The 15715-nt window shown below is 40.8% G+C and overlaps 1 protein-coding gene across 3 annotated transcripts in view; it reads right to left on the bottom strand.

Moving 5' to 3' along the window:
• The window catches only part of shroom4 (shroom family member 4), a 41423-nt gene extending 26968 nt beyond the window's left edge, over nucleotides 1–14455 (bottom strand). Inside the window, exon 1 of one of the 3 annotated variants that reach the window (XM_026936347.3) lies at nucleotides 13568–14455. In XM_026936347.3, the coding sequence (XP_026792148.3) occupies nucleotides 13568–13690 (123 nt within the window). In that variant the 5' untranslated portion in view covers nucleotides 13691–14455. Of the gene's footprint in view, nucleotides 1–675; nucleotides 1934–9986; nucleotides 10184–13567 lie in introns of those variants that run through there. The other 2 variants (XM_053233200.1, XM_026936348.3) reach the window with 2 other exon arrangements.
• Nucleotides 14456–15715: the final 1260 nt, after the last annotated feature.

Below are 15715 nucleotides of genomic sequence, written 5' to 3'. Positions count from 1 at the left end.
TTTATTTTGTTCTACGTATCATCTACCTGACTCAGCAACATACTCAGAAACACTCACACTCAGAAACTTCAAGATGTACTAATAGTACTTATGTTATGCTACCTCTGACTCTGTCTCTTTATTCTGCTGATAACTACGACAATGATTTTATGCTCCTGATAACCCTCTGTTTTCATTCAACCATCTTCCTCAAAAGGTGATGCTCCTGGGTGAATATGGTTTACTTCGCATATGGCGTATAAAGATACTTGATAGCACTCGTCTAAAGAAACACGCCCTTACAAATACTAAAATATTTATATATACTTTAATATGTGCACATTTCCATCCACATCATGGAATACCTGCTTCCTCGTCAGATCCATTCTTGAGTTGCCAAATGTCCATTATAAAACAGCTGGTACACTTACACTACACCTTTACACTGTTATAGATATAACTAAAAGAAAACGGCTCCTTTTTATTGCCCCCTTGCAATAATTGACCACAATTCAGTGGAAAAAGAAACAAAATGCTTCCAGGGCCCAACCCAAGCCCAGGTAGGCTTTATAGTGGGATTTGTAATGCTATTGCATGAAGCCAGCAAGTTATTGCAACTACACAGCCGGCAGCGGCAGCAGCAGCCAAATGCCCCTTTGTATTCAATAAACCACAGTCACACACTTTCGGTCTTACCTCATCAGTTTCCAAAGTGTTCACAGCTCCTGAAACCCAGGACTGAGAGCTGCACATGAAAGAGAGAACCAAGAACAAGTAGATGGATCTCTAAGCTATCTAGCTCCTTCCATTAGAACAAACCCTGTTGCCTCAAGCCATGAATAAACAGCACTCCATCCTTGTTAAGTCCAGATTGTCAGCGGTTTAAAGACATCAGAATAATGACTTCTTCCAGACCTTCTCCATTCTGCAGTAGCCTCAGAGGAGTTGTAAGCTTCCACTAGTGCACGCCATATGAACCTTACAAAGCTGCTACACCTCCACCCATGGCCTTCATCTGTCCCGCCCTGTCTTTCATTTCCCCACTGTGTCCACCCACAGCTACCTTTCCTTCTCTTTTTCTTTCCGTCTCTCCCGAGGTCATGCTCTCCTTGGAAGTTTGGCGATAAAAATAACTGTGGCGTTGTGCACTGCACACACCACACCTATGTTCCACTGGGCCTCTTTATGCGTATTTGTATATATGTGTGTGTGTGTGTGTGTGGGTGTTTGGCTTGGGCATGGGTACCAGCTAGTTTGTTCCACACTCCCCAGTGACCATAAGGAACCATTTTTACAAAGAAAGCTTTTATGGAGACTGGAACGGTCCTCCATCTTTATTCCACTTCAACTTCCCTCTCTTTTTAGCCACCTCCCTGCTCATTATGAGCCATGAAAATAAAAAAATTCTGCACCCCATTCTTCAAACAGGGCCTGGTGGACTACAGTGTTGAGGAGGCAGCTTACGCTAGTGGGAGCTCAGTGTTCACTAGCTTTTAATTAACATACTTCATTTGCGAAAACAAATGGTGGGAGGAATGAGGAACAGGCAGTGGGTGAGGAGAGGAAACAAATGGCATCACTGTACCTCCTTTCCTGCCACTCCCCAGCAAGATAAAATACACTCTCCGTTTCAGACTCAGGAGGTGAGAGCCATCTCAAATTACCCGAACAAGGCTAGAAAATTATAAGTCCCATAGTGGGAATAGCCTCACTACAATAAGTGGCTTTGAGAGGCCATACTTAGCAGTTGCCAAAAATGTGTGTGCACAATCCCAAGTCTCTGGAAAGGAGCGAATGTCACGGAATTCAAGGAAAATTTCAAGGAATTTGATAAATTTGGATATTAGCCAAATAATCAAGTTATTCAGTGCATGTATATTGTTAATCTAATGTCATTTTTTAACATCTGCCCAAGTGCAGCAATGTAACTCAATAGAGAAAAAAGTTTGTCTCCATCTTTTGAGCAACATAAAGACAGCTCAAAAGAGCGAGAGCACTGCATGTAATCTGCAAACATATTAACAGTAAAACAACTCGAGATCTGGCTCATCATGTTGGCAGCCAACAACACAGAATTGTCCTTAAAACCAAGGTAAGACATTTACAAGTAAAGAAGATCCATCCTTCAGAGAACTCATTTCTCTCCCTGCTTGTATTAGCTGGAACAACAGGAAAAAACTGGAAAGAAGGTTTGGGTAGCAAGGAAAGATTTTATTCTCACCAACAAAGTTGCGGAAGCCTCCTGCAAAATTATCCATAACTCTTACCCTTTTACTGATAAAAAGCAGCCAAATTTAATAATGCTATTGTTCTTTTGTCTTCGCTTTGATGAAAACATCTCTCACTGCTGGTGTGACTATGGCTAATTCTAACGTTTTCTGGGATGAGCGCTCAAATATTCTTAGAAAAGTAGATTTCACCTCAAAAATGCTGTTTGTGGTGCAGTTTAAAAAAAATTACGTCAATGAAAAATTTACTGTAAATATATTATTCTGATATTTTAATATAATTTTTAGACAAATGCCATAACCATATATGCAAAATTTCAAATAAGCCCCTGTTCTTATATTAAAACAAACCTTGAAATGTGTTTGCGTCACTCTTTGATGACTAGAAAAATATGGTGCATTAAACTTTTAATATAACATATTTCTCTTGCCCTCATTTGTTTTTCAATTCAAATCCATTGTATGTATCGCATTGTTGAATAAAGCATCAGTAAATATCTAACAAGATTAATTAATTAAAAATATAATATATTTTACTGACATCATTTCCAAGCCAAATGTGAAAATATAATGCTGAATTACAAAATAGTGATGAATAATGAAATTTTACACTGCAATTAATTATGAGATATAAAATATATAGTGTGAAAAATACAGAGAATATGAGTCATATTACACTGAACATAAATAGTGATTCACTGAGAGCAGGATGGAATTGTTCCTGATTTGGTTCTTTGGGAGGTTATAAATGGAAGCACAATTCCTGAACCCGTGAATCCAAGACCTGCTTATCTCCCGTATTCAAACCAACTACATAACAGGCAGGAACACAGCAGGCTGATTTGTTCCCAGTAGCTGAACTGGGGTGCCAACATGCTTCTATAGTAGGAGATAGAGAAGAATGAGCTCGCTGTCTCCCAGTCCGAGCCCACACACTCCAGCCTGACTCGATGAGGTCACCGCTGCTAATGCTCTATAAATAACAGGGTGCGTCCATCTCTGCCTGCCTGGCTAGCTGGCTCACAGCCCACCATTGTGCTCCGTTTGGGCACATGAGGGCACCATACAGCTGCCCAGTCACCTGATGGGCCTCAACAATCTCTCACAGGCAAGCAAACATAGGGCAAGCAGAGAAGGAAAACATTCTTCTCTTTAAGCGCTAACCCTGGGAAAGATTCAGGGAAAGATTCTTTTGGAAAGATCACAAGTAACAGGATCACATTGTTTTAGAGTCTGAACTGTGGTGGATAGAAACAGATTTAGGAAGCATGTCTTAGTTGATGACACAGAGAGGCAGGAATTAGTGAGATGATTTCACTTGGAAGGAGATAAATAACTCACACTTACCACTAATCTGGGGTGTTTTAGCATATTAAACACATTTGAAAGACATGTCAAAACATGTTTCTAAAGAATTATGAGATGGGTTTCAACACACTTGTTTGGAGCCATAATTCAAGGAGGTGTCCAAAAGAGGCCAGTGCTGAGGAGCGCTGGGGAGCAGACTTGTCCAAGAATGCAGCTTTCAGACAAATGCTTCTTTATCAATGCTGGTAACGATTTCCCCAGTCAGAAAATCATTAACATAGAGGCAGCCAAAGACATGCAGCCCAGAAACAGAGTCTCCAGAGTGTGGATATTTCTGGGTGTGGGTGAGGAATGTCTTAAAGTTTGGCCATAATCTGTGAATCCTTTGAGAGTGGGTCTATACAAGCCTGGCTGATGTGGGATTTTTCAGAAAAGCAGCTGATATTAAGAACATTGCCCAGTATGAGTGTTGCCAATACTGCAACTTTTAAAAGTTTTCAGTATTCAGTACAATTCAATAGGTGAACTTTTTGTACTCTTATTTCCTTTGTAGCTATGTTCAAATTAGTCTTCAGTCCTTCTATCTTACTTTGCTGAGCAGAAGAATGGCTACATTTACACAATACAAATATTAGCAAAAGGGACTGCAGAAAAAAAATAACCGTGCAAATTCTTCATGAGCATATACCTAACAAATAAACACGTTCCAGGTCTACGGCATGCACGAGTTGCTGGTCATCTTTGTTTTCAGACAGCTGTGTTTCAGTTATCACTCTCCAGCGTGCACTTAAATGTCAATACTGATATATCAGCCATGGGGTAATATTGGTCAAGCGTCAATGTCAGAAGATGATATATATTAGTGTGAGTCTAGGGAACTCATTCATGTACATCTACATGGACAGTATGTGTGTGTGTGCGCGTGTGTGTCAGACGACAGCCAATGATTAACACATGCAACATCTGTTCCCATTAAACAGCATGCTCCTTGTGAACAAAGAGTCATCTCCCTGTCTTTTTCCATCTTTCCCCGTTTTCTCTCTTCCTCTTCTCTTATAACCCCAATCATCCATTCATTCATTTAGTCATTTAGTAATCTTTTTTGTTCATTAATTTACTGCTGATTTATTAACAATATGGCTAAATAAAATTTTTTCTTTTTTCCACATTCCTGAACAAACAATAAGATGATCTATGGGTATATTCACAAAACGTTTCACTGTCCACCAGCTGAAACAAAACAAAAAAGCCCAAAACAAAAAGAGTAATTTTTTTCCCCAGAGGGGTTTGGATGTCCTGGCTGAAATGAGAACAGTGATAAAGGAGTTGAGAAGTATGGAAGACAAGGAAGTGAGTAGGATGAAGACATTCCGGGAAGTCTAGGCAGAACAGACTGGGATTCTCATCCGCTTCATTTATGGAGTCTGCAGGAAAAAGCAACTGGTCTGTCACACCTACGTGTGGGAAGATCCAAAAACGACAAAAAGACATGGATGAAAGGCACCAATGAAGGAAAGAAAAGCCGTGCAAATTTTACATCAAATGTTTACTTTAGGTCATGGCAGATCCACATGCAAAAAAAAAAGCCTAAAGTTATTATAGATTCTCCTGTGTGTCTATAGTGTATGTCCACAGTGTGCACAAAACGCCTGTGTGATGAACTCTTACGGCAGTCCGTTATGCTGAGCAACGAACCTGAGCCTAAGACAAATAAAAACAGAGCTTGTGTGTGACATATTTCTTCTCTCCTTGACTGTAACGTAATAATAGTTCCCCGGTGCTTGAGTGCATATCAATTAGTTTCCCTGCGTGTGTTGATACATATTCAACTTGGAAATTGATACCAAATGCCACAGGGGAACTTCATTCAAGAGCAACCATTCGAAAACACAAATATGACTGCTCTCTCTCTCACACACACACACACACACACACACACACAAGACTTAGGTTCCAAAACCAATCAAAAGCAGAGTCGCTACGGTAACCCCCTGCCATGGAGTGCGGAATGTGTCAGTGGTCGCAGCTCGACGAGGCCTCACAGCTGCAGGAGGAATCCCACACACACACCCCTCTCCTGTTCCAGAAGCTTCCACATCTCCTGTTGAGCCTGAAACTTGTCTTTGTTTGTCTGTCTCCTTCTTTAAAGTGATACTTTACCAATGTTTCTGCCCAAAAACACTACATGGGCATTTTTTTTCCTGTTCGCTTCTGCTGCTTTTACCATGAGGATCAAATACTAAAGATATATTGGTCTTCTTATTTCAGTATAATATTATTATAATTCCTTGCGCACTATACAATGAGAATATATATGGCCAAAAGTATGTGGACACCTGACCGCAACACCCATACGGGCCATCCCCAAACTGTTGCCACAAAGTTGGAGTTGTTGCATGCTGTAGCATTAAGATTTCTCTTCACTGGAACTAAGGGGCCCAAACATGTTTCAGCATGACAACGCCCCTGTGCACAAAGCGAGCTCCATAAAGACATGGTTTGCCAAGGCTGGTGTGGAAGAACTCGAGTGGCATTTACCAGAATCTGACAGGACACTATAGTTTATTATGAAATTTTGTATTGCAGAACTTCAAGGTTGCTTTCAGAGGTGAACAATATAATAATATGATATTGATATTGTGATATCTTAACGTCATGATCCACTTTTCTAAGAATTCTAAGTATTATCAGGTGTAAATTGTCAGCTCCACTGATATTGCAACAACTGATTAAACATTAAAACATTAAAAATCCACTTTCACTTTCCCTTCTCTTCTTTGTTAAATGTTTTGTAAATGTTACAATTAGAAAAAGAAAGAACTTGTTTTATCATACATCCACAGTTTTGTTGGCACTTTGCCAGCAAAGCTTTAGCAAAACTAAATTTTGTGATACATGAAAATTATATTTTTGTCAATCTGCCCGACGAAACAACATGTGCTTTCTGAGATGCTTTTCTGCTCACCATGGTTGTAAAGAGTGGTTGTTTTATTCGTGGACCATTTTTTAGAAACTGGTAAATGAGACTAGCTGAAGGAACTCTTAAACTCTTTGTTAAAAAAAAACCTGATAGACAAAAGAAGTGACAAAACTAAGAAGTAGGAAGGCATGACCTGAAACATGTTAATTCACCGAAGTAGGTCAGTAGGTTACTTCATTGAAAAATGGACCTGCAGTATACGGGGCTCTTACATGTCTGTCCCAAAGCAACTCTGCTAAAGTGAACTGATTGCTAAGCAACGTAGGTTAGTGCATGCTCATGATTAGTGAATACACTCAGTTAACGAGACCTGACTCCCGGCCATTGTAATCGTCACAGGCTCAGAATGAGCGGGGGTGAGAAAGTGGGCACTGAGAGCAGAATGTCCTCTCGAGCACTGCTTTTGTCTATGGGCTGACAAGGATTTGAGCCAGTGCCCTGCACCATACACACACACACACACCTAACAACACACACTGACATCTGCATTACGCCCAGTGCTTTCCTCAAGCTTCCTTTATCTCTCCTGTCAACTCGAAACCCTCCCCCTCATCTCCAACACACACTCACACACAACTTCTTTAATCCCCTACACCAAAACAACAGTGCTTATCTGTTTTCCCATATCTTAGGTCAGTGGTTGTCCTTGAACACACAGCTACAGAGTTACTGATTGAGAGGGAGGGTAACGTAGAGCACGGATACACACTTGGATGCCATTCATGCTGACAATCCTGTCATTGGCTAAACTTCAAGCAGAGGACAGAGAGAAAAGTGGATGGAGCAAAGTGGAAGTAGGAGCGATCGAGAGGAGTTGGGGATCAAAAGGGTGAGTGAGTTGAGATTAAATGAGATGCAGAGATAGAGGCAGAAGGAGGGAGGTTGAAAGAGACAGACAGTGTGAGAAGGGGGTGACAAAGGCTTTATTGATGGCTCAGGCTGGGAAAAATGAGTGTGTGCTCTACCTCAGCGAGTTGAGCTGTGTTGCAGCCTGACTGAGACTTAAGTTCCATTGTGCTGCTGGACTCTTAAAGGTGTGACACACAACCCTGAGGCTGCATGCAAGCAAGTTTAAGGCTTTTTTTTTCTTCTAATGAAGTAAAGAAACACACATGGCATAATTTACTACAACTTGACAGAGAAGGTTTTGTATTGCTTTTAGTCTTGAAGTTTTGTTTGAAGAAGTGTGCAAGAAATGCCTCTCTGTGGAGGAATGTGTTTTGCAGTCATTTTTTATTTCACAACTTCAATCTGCAAAGTTAGCCCAGTCAAACAACCACATACATGTGGCAAGCTGCCCTAAACCACTGGGATGTCAAACCATTTCCCATTATATGCTTACAGCCACAATAGCCGAGTACAAAAAAAGCCTCTCACTACGTTCAAAATAAGGGTTTCTCTAAAATGTAACCTTTACAGAAACACAAATAGTAAAAAAACAAAACAAAACAAACAAAAAAAAACACCAACATTCTAAACAGTTCTCATCCAAAAGTCGAAATTAAGCACTTCAAAAAAAAAAAAAAAAAAAAAAAAAAACTGTTCAAATGGTATACATGTACAATAATTAGAAATAAATAAATGGCAACTGATCTCCCACCATCACATTTTCATACCATATAATGATCTCAGCAGCCTTCAAAACACACTTATAGCTAAATTACAAGAGTAGCTCTGATTGCAGCAAACACAGCCAAATCATAAACCAATCTTTCTCATTATCAGTACAATGTTGTCAACATGTCTACCCATGCAAGAACCACAAAACCCTTTCAGAATGCAATCACATTCAGGGCACGTCTTGGGTTACTAAAGCCTTATTTTAGACAACATGATATCACACACAACTGTGCTTACATTTTAATCGACGGTTAGAATAACAACTTGGCTCTGTATAACTCCATTACTTAGTCATACACTCAAATCAAGTGTGTATCAAATGATACTTGAATATCCATTTATGAGACTATCAAGACACCATATATCACTGCTGGCAAATATTCACAAACATCCCGAAGCGATCAATCACGTCTCAGACATGCACAGAGCTTTTGAAGCCTTTCCAGAGGCTGTGCATGCGCTCTCACAACAACATGTTTCCCACTAAGAGGTGAGAAGGCACCTTTGAAATGTGTCCAACAAGATGAACTTAAGAGCTCCTGATGGGACCAATCCAGTGTTTATTTCACTGAATTTAAATTCGAAAGGACAAATTAAAGGTTCATCAGTTTCCTGGTGCACTTGGCAACATGCTTGCTAACTGGAAAAGGTGAGATTCTTAATTCAAACAAAGGCAAACACAGGCAAATGTAGGCAAGCGCTCAACAAGACACCAGTGTGCTGAAAGGACACTATTAAGTTTTCCATCATAAATATCAAGCTTATTACAGGACATTTTTCCAAAAAGAACAACAGGTGGTGTCAGAGTGTCAGTGACCTCTTGGGTCAAAGCGAAGACAGATTGATTCGTCAATGTCATATCAAACATGAATGTGTAGAGGAGGGAGGGAGCACCATGACAGCTCAATACATGACCTGCCATCTCTCTGTTTCCTGCTGCTCATGAATAGGGCCATGGTGTGTCTTTTAAGGATGTAATGTTTGAGGAATGACCTTGCACCCTTTGCTAACCTTGTTCAAACAAAGTTCCCCCTTATTTCCTTCTCTGTCTGTCCTCTTTCTCTGCTCGCTTCCTTGAAAGGAGCAAAATATATATATTTTTTTTACTTCAAAGTCTCAAACAATGTTTATCATATGTTTCATATATTTAGAGGAAGATTTACACATTACAAGTTAATTTTCTAAGCAAAAATAATAAGAGCTTCATCAGTCTTATAGTGTGAGTGGGTATTGAGGCTGACACTAGCATGAAAGACAGGAACAGTACGGGACTGAGGTTGATGCAAAGATCACCACACAGATCTTTGTACCTGCACATACAACACAGTGATTTTTTTTTTTTGGCAGATTTTGACAACAGAAGATTGCAAAGGTTCAACCTGGTAACTCATTGGTATTTGGTATTGACTGTCATTCAGCACTCTCATATGGATACCAACCATCTAAAACTGGATCTAAAACTGTTTGTAGCACTCACTTACATTTTATTCTCTGCCACATCTATCAGCAGTAACACATTTGTGTTAAAGTAAGAATTCTGTTCTTGTTCTCAAATAATCCGCACACCAACCCCAGAGCATGTCCATAGAATTTCATGCACTAATGTCACACCTAGTAGGACGTATAGAAAAAGAAATGTGCAGGGGTTTATTTGAAGCAATAAGACCCCAATATCTCTCTCCATCAAACCTCCTCCACCCAAGGCAAATGCAACAGGAGCCAAACTCACATTCCTACCAGATATCAGATTCTTCCCACACCCAGAATCAGCTACAGACTTTGTAAGGTTCAGCCCAACATCGAAATAAAACATTGTTTCACCCACTTCCTCTTTAAGTCCATAAAATCAGTAGTACCAAAATACCCATTACCTCATAGTGATGTGTCCCAAACAGTAGTCACATAGATACTGTGCCTGAATCAGCTTGGGGAAAACAGTCCAGAAACAGAAGTCTGTAGTTACTAGATGACAGAAAAGAGGAAGCAGTTCTCTTCACACGGTGCTCATCAGTGATGTTATGGAGCTGAATGAATGCAATGCCTTGAAATGCCAGTAGTTGCACTGAAACTGTAGTTCAGAGCAACATTTCCATGTTTACAACATTTCCAGGACTCCTCCTTTATCCAAGAACTATGGTGCCTGGGAATAAGTTCCATTGGCCAATTAGAAAGAGGGGAGAAAAGTATGACTAAAGTGCCCTGTGGTCTATATAAACTTCACAGCAGAAAATGAGAAAAGCAAGGGAATGCACAATGTTTCCATCCCAAACCCTGAGACTAAGCAACTGAGAGACAGAATGGGGGAAACACAGGGTCTTTCAGAGATTTGAGATCAGTTGCCGTTTATTTAGTGGTTTAGTGTGAGCATGGAAAAGTCAGTGGCAGTTTTCCATCAGCATGTCATGCCCTGCAATGCCACCCTTTGCATGTGCATTACATCGATCCACAGTCAGACTGGATAACAGGAACTTGGAGTTTTGGAAAGTCAAATTTGTGCTGTTACATGACAGGCAGAGCTGTGGTAAACCTGTACCAGAAACAACGCACAGTCCATGCGGCCGCACAACACATTACAACAGCAGCAATCACTCAAGCAAAAGTACCCTTTTACTACAACTTACATTTTATTCAAAACAGTCATAAGCTTTAATTTGTCATTAGTAGAAAGCATGTGCTGTTCTGTGATTAATCACTGTGGTAGTTTTCATGTGGCAGGGCTCTGATACTGTCTGGAGTTTATTCGGGGCCAGAGCTGGACTGGACATATCAGTTCCTTTTACCAAGCTGCTTTGCATTAAGTGTCAGCAAAACAGCGGGGTCAGTGTATAGGTCCAGAGATGGTTGATAGGTTGAAAAATCCATCAAAGATGCAGGTCATGCCTTGCTTTCAAATCAGATGGAAAATGTGTAAATAGCTTAGCTTGAAGATTGCCCTCTGGCAAATAGCTTTATAAACAACCACAACATAATGGCCGCAGAGGTAGAAAACCCCAAATCAGATACAACATAGTTATCAAGTGAGGGTGAGTCGTGAGGGCAGCATAGGGTTATCAGATTGACCATGGTCCAACCTCCAAAGGGTGGTTATAGCTCACTGATTACCCAGGGAGCTACATGGCCCTATTAGGCATGCATAAGCTCAAAAACCCTCATTTAGTTGCTTGTAGAACATATTCAGAGCCTTGTACAAAGTTAAAGTTCTTATTTTAAAAAGATGTTGTAAAAGGAAATAGAAATAGTGGGCTACACAGTTGGACAACATCCCTCAATCCATAAATGCTACTATCATTGCAAGTTCAATTACACTGATGATGTGAAAATCCAGAATCAGAATATAGAGAATATCTGTAACACCTCTTTATCGCACCAGTCACACTTCAGGTCATGATAAAGACCCTGAGGTCAGTGGGACACATCTGAGACTGGGTGGAGTAGCAGTCATGCAGCACATGATACCATCTGGAAGAGGAGGGCCACACCACATCAATACACCCTGAAAAATGGTACACAATACCCACAAAGCCTGGGTACACTTACACAAAGGTTTTGTCCTACAAGGTTGGTTCATGTTCATCCTGAAATCAATCCGGCCTATCAGTAATCCTCTGGAACTGTGTCTCAGTCCTATAGTACAAACAAAAAATTGAAGATCTTCTGCAGGGAACACTATAATATTACATATAGGATGCATTAATGGCCTGGATTATTAAAAAAAAAAAAAAAAGACCAGAAAGGAAATGTATTCCCTATGTGAGCTCAAATAAGAGTGAAGTAAGCAGATTTCTTCTGACACTCATACTTCCACTAAGTTCTCCCCCACCTCCCTAACCTTTCCCTCTTTCTCCCCGCGTCCTCCCCCTCCCCCTCCATCAGCTCAGGGGGGTGAGTCTGGGAATGTGATCTCTGGGGCTCTCGTACCTTACAACATCTTCATTCAAGTAAAACAAATCAACACTTTCAACAGAACGCAGCAGTTCGGAAACAGGCAGAGAGAAAATCTAATACAGTTCCCTCACCACCTCCTGCACTGAAACTACAGACCTCGTTCACTAATGTGCAGAGGCCACATGGGAAAGCAGTACAGATAAACGGTCTGAATTTATTACTGACCAGAGACTGGAACATAGAGATTAAATACATGTCTGCATTCTAGTTCATCTGTTTGCAAAGTTAATAAAAACCTGCTGAAGCTAACCAGGGCACACGAATATATAATATATATGTAAAACTTTATTAAAGTAACGTGCATTTTTAAACCTTACATTTTCAGAAATATGGATTACTCAAGGGTTCGTTAAGTGTCTGAGAATTCTTGATTTCATAAAGAGACTCCACTTGAAACACTTTTTCAAAGGGATATACTCTGTTGTATGGGTCTACACAGAACCTTTAAGAGTTCCCCCAGAGGGAGACAGAAGGCTGCGTCTGTAGGAAAAAAATCGGCATAAATGACACAGTAGTCTGACATTGTCTCAAAATGCTTACAGTTGGCGACATAATCCAAAAATACAAATTTTCCTGAAATCTGACTGTACAGAGTAAGTTTCTCTTTCCCAACGTGACCTATATCAAGTAAGTACGAAATCATTTTTCCATTGCCTAAGATGCAGTGAGTTAAGTTAGCAATGTGCAATGAACGCCTGCATAGGTACACTCCCAGGGTGCCTGGTTTATAGCCTTGTGTTAATGTGCTGTATTTAAAAAGCTGTGTCCAACATCTGGGAAAGGCGCCAGGAAAGAACTATACACAACTGTGGTATACACAAATACGGAAATAAAAACATCAGCTTCTACTTGCAAAATGTCATCTTGGTTTTTGAGCTCTTGCAGCATAAAAACTGAAATCAAACCTTTGAAAGAAATGATTTTATTTCCAGTATTTGAGTTGGAATTGTACTTCATATTGTACTAATATTCCAACATGGACTAGATAAAATGAATAAACATAAACATTAAAACGTCTGACATCTGGCAATTTTCCTTTTGTCGAAATGGAAAAAACTCCAGATTTAAAGACAGTTTGCACAAGCACACTGCAATGATTAGAAAAGGACCAATTCAGTTCACATGGATGTAGGCTAGGAAGGAAGTGGTGCTCAGGAATCCTGCAAGTCATTCATTCATTCAGCAGAGTGCAAAACACTTTCACAAACAATCAAAATGGGCAGATTTGAAAGTTAAAAGCATGCAACATGCAAGCAGAGAAGTCGTGCCTGAAATCTGACACCAGACTCCCAGCCACTTTGTTACTAAGTTTTTTTCTAAGTAACTGAATGATAATCTGCAGCTTTAAACACTGTTGCTCCACTGTTCCTTCCTCCAGTGTTTCATTCCACAAGTGTGTGGCTTCTTTGCCTAATGACCAATATAATAAAGCAGGCTGTAAAAGTAAAGTTGAAAAAAACCTCATAAAAAGTGTGAACTTTTGTCTGCACACCGCTGCCTCACTTACTTTTGTTATGATGAGCGGCTCTCCGTGCTCCAGTCCTCCTTTCAGCGTGAAGCCCCACGGAGCACCTCCGTTGAGCTCGACGTGGATGTGATTAAAGGTCACGAGCTGTTCCACAGTCTCCATGCTGGTTCCGGGACTTTTCCACTCGAGCCTCACACTTCTCACACCACGCACTCCTGTCTCTCCATCACTAACAACAACCCGGGCAGCCGCGGTACGAGGCAGGGCAGGGGAGGGGAGGGGAGGACGGGGGAGGGTGTAGGGCAGGAGAGAGGAGGGGAGAGGAGAGGAGAGGAGGGGAGGACAGGGGAGGGGAGAGATGTGCTGCACAGGACGGGCATGCCGAGCTTCCGCGCGAAGGAAATGCTTCAGGCTGAAAAGTCAATTTGATTGACAGGTGGAACGGCCGTTTGGGGTCGAGTTTCACTGGAAGAATCCAATATAACCCAGCTAAAGGGGCGGGACTTGTGCAACGGCTAACCGCTGCGTTGTCCGTTGTCCAGCTTCGAGTTGGCTTTTACGCGGATGGCTAAGCAGCTCCTCCTACGCAAATCCCACAGTTAACTGTGTCAAAACTGCACCCAGGTCAGCATGAAAAGTAAACTTCCCACTGCAGGCAGGATATGTTAAATCTTTGCCATACAAGGCAACTTTTAAAAAATGTGTTCTTTTCCCAGACATAAATCAGTTCAGCTTCAGCTGAAGTGAAATTGTACTATTTAGACACGACTTTATAAAAAACACTACACTCTTACAAATAACCCTTAATCTAGCACCATAAAGTTCCTCCATTTGGCCCTCTGAGGAGAACCCTTGAATGTAGAACCCTATCACAGAGGTTTTCCTCTTAGAAACGTTTCCATGTAGAACCCCTTTAGAACTGCTACCCAGAGAGACCTTCTTAATTTAAATTTAATAGTAATAATAATAATTATTATTATAATTATAATAATCATCCATCTTCTTTATAATAATCATCCATCTTCTGTACTGCTTATCCTACACAGGGTCGTGGGGAGCCTGGAGCCTATCCCAGGGACCTCAGGGCACAAGGCAAGGGGACACCCTGGACAGGGTGCCAACCCATCACAGGGCACAATCTCACACACACACACACACACACACACACACACACTTTAGAGACGCCAATCAGCCTACAATGCATGTCTTTGGACTGGGGGAAGAAACTGGAGTACCCAAACGAAATCCCAGAAGCACAGGGAGAACATGCAAAGTCCATGCACGCAGAGCAGAAGTGGGAATCAAACCCCGAACTTGGGAGGTTCAAGGCAAACGGGCTAACCACTAAGCCACTATTAATAATAATAATAATAATAATAATAATAATAATAATAATAATAATAGGAGGTCATGCTGTCTGGGTGGGGTGATGCCATTTAGGGATGATATAAAAACAGCTAGGAGCCTTGACATTCTCCTCAGATTCCTATTAAACAAAATACATCCAATCCAAAATTATATCAACAACATACACCTAAAAAGAGCTAGTGACCGCAAGCCTACTGAGGCATGGCCACATGGGTGGCACAGGGTGGCAGAGGCCATTAAAACAAGCCTTGTTACCACAACTCTGACCTAAAATCACATGTCTGAGAAGTCAGTTATTTTTATTCAGTTCGTCCAGATTTAAGGAATCATGTATTGCTCATATTGACTCAAATCTGCATTGTAGTGTTGGTGGTATTTTGACTAAATCCATTCAGTAATAAGAACTATAAATCAACTGTGAAGCCAATACAGTAAAGACATTACAGTGATACCCTGCAAATGTAATTGTGTCTTAAACACTAGACCTGGACATGGCCTATGGAAAAAAAATATGTCTAGAATTTTAAAGGTTCTTCAGGTTGTCTGACTGGATGATCAAGCCCTAGAAGTTCTATGCTGAACCCTACAAAAGATGGGTTTCATTTTTATATAAGGTCCTCAATGGAAACTCTTAAAAAGCTACAATCATTAGCCAAAAAACAATCCCACTCTCAGAAAAAAAGGTATTAGCCTGTACCTTTCCTTGTCTCTGGTGTGGTACCATCAAGAGCACATCTTTTGTTGGAGTGTGTTTCTTTTACCTGCAAATAAACCATGTCGTGTACATTACACTACATTTACCATGTAGTGCACCTTTAA

The sequence above is a fragment of the Pangasianodon hypophthalmus genome, chromosome 4 (assembly GCF_027358585.1).
Source record: "Pangasianodon hypophthalmus isolate fPanHyp1 chromosome 4, fPanHyp1.pri, whole genome shotgun sequence".
NCBI lineage: Eukaryota > Metazoa > Chordata > Actinopteri > Siluriformes > Pangasiidae > Pangasianodon > Pangasianodon hypophthalmus.
Note: the sequence above shows the minus strand (reverse complement) of the source record. Positions and strands in the feature narration are given on the sequence as shown.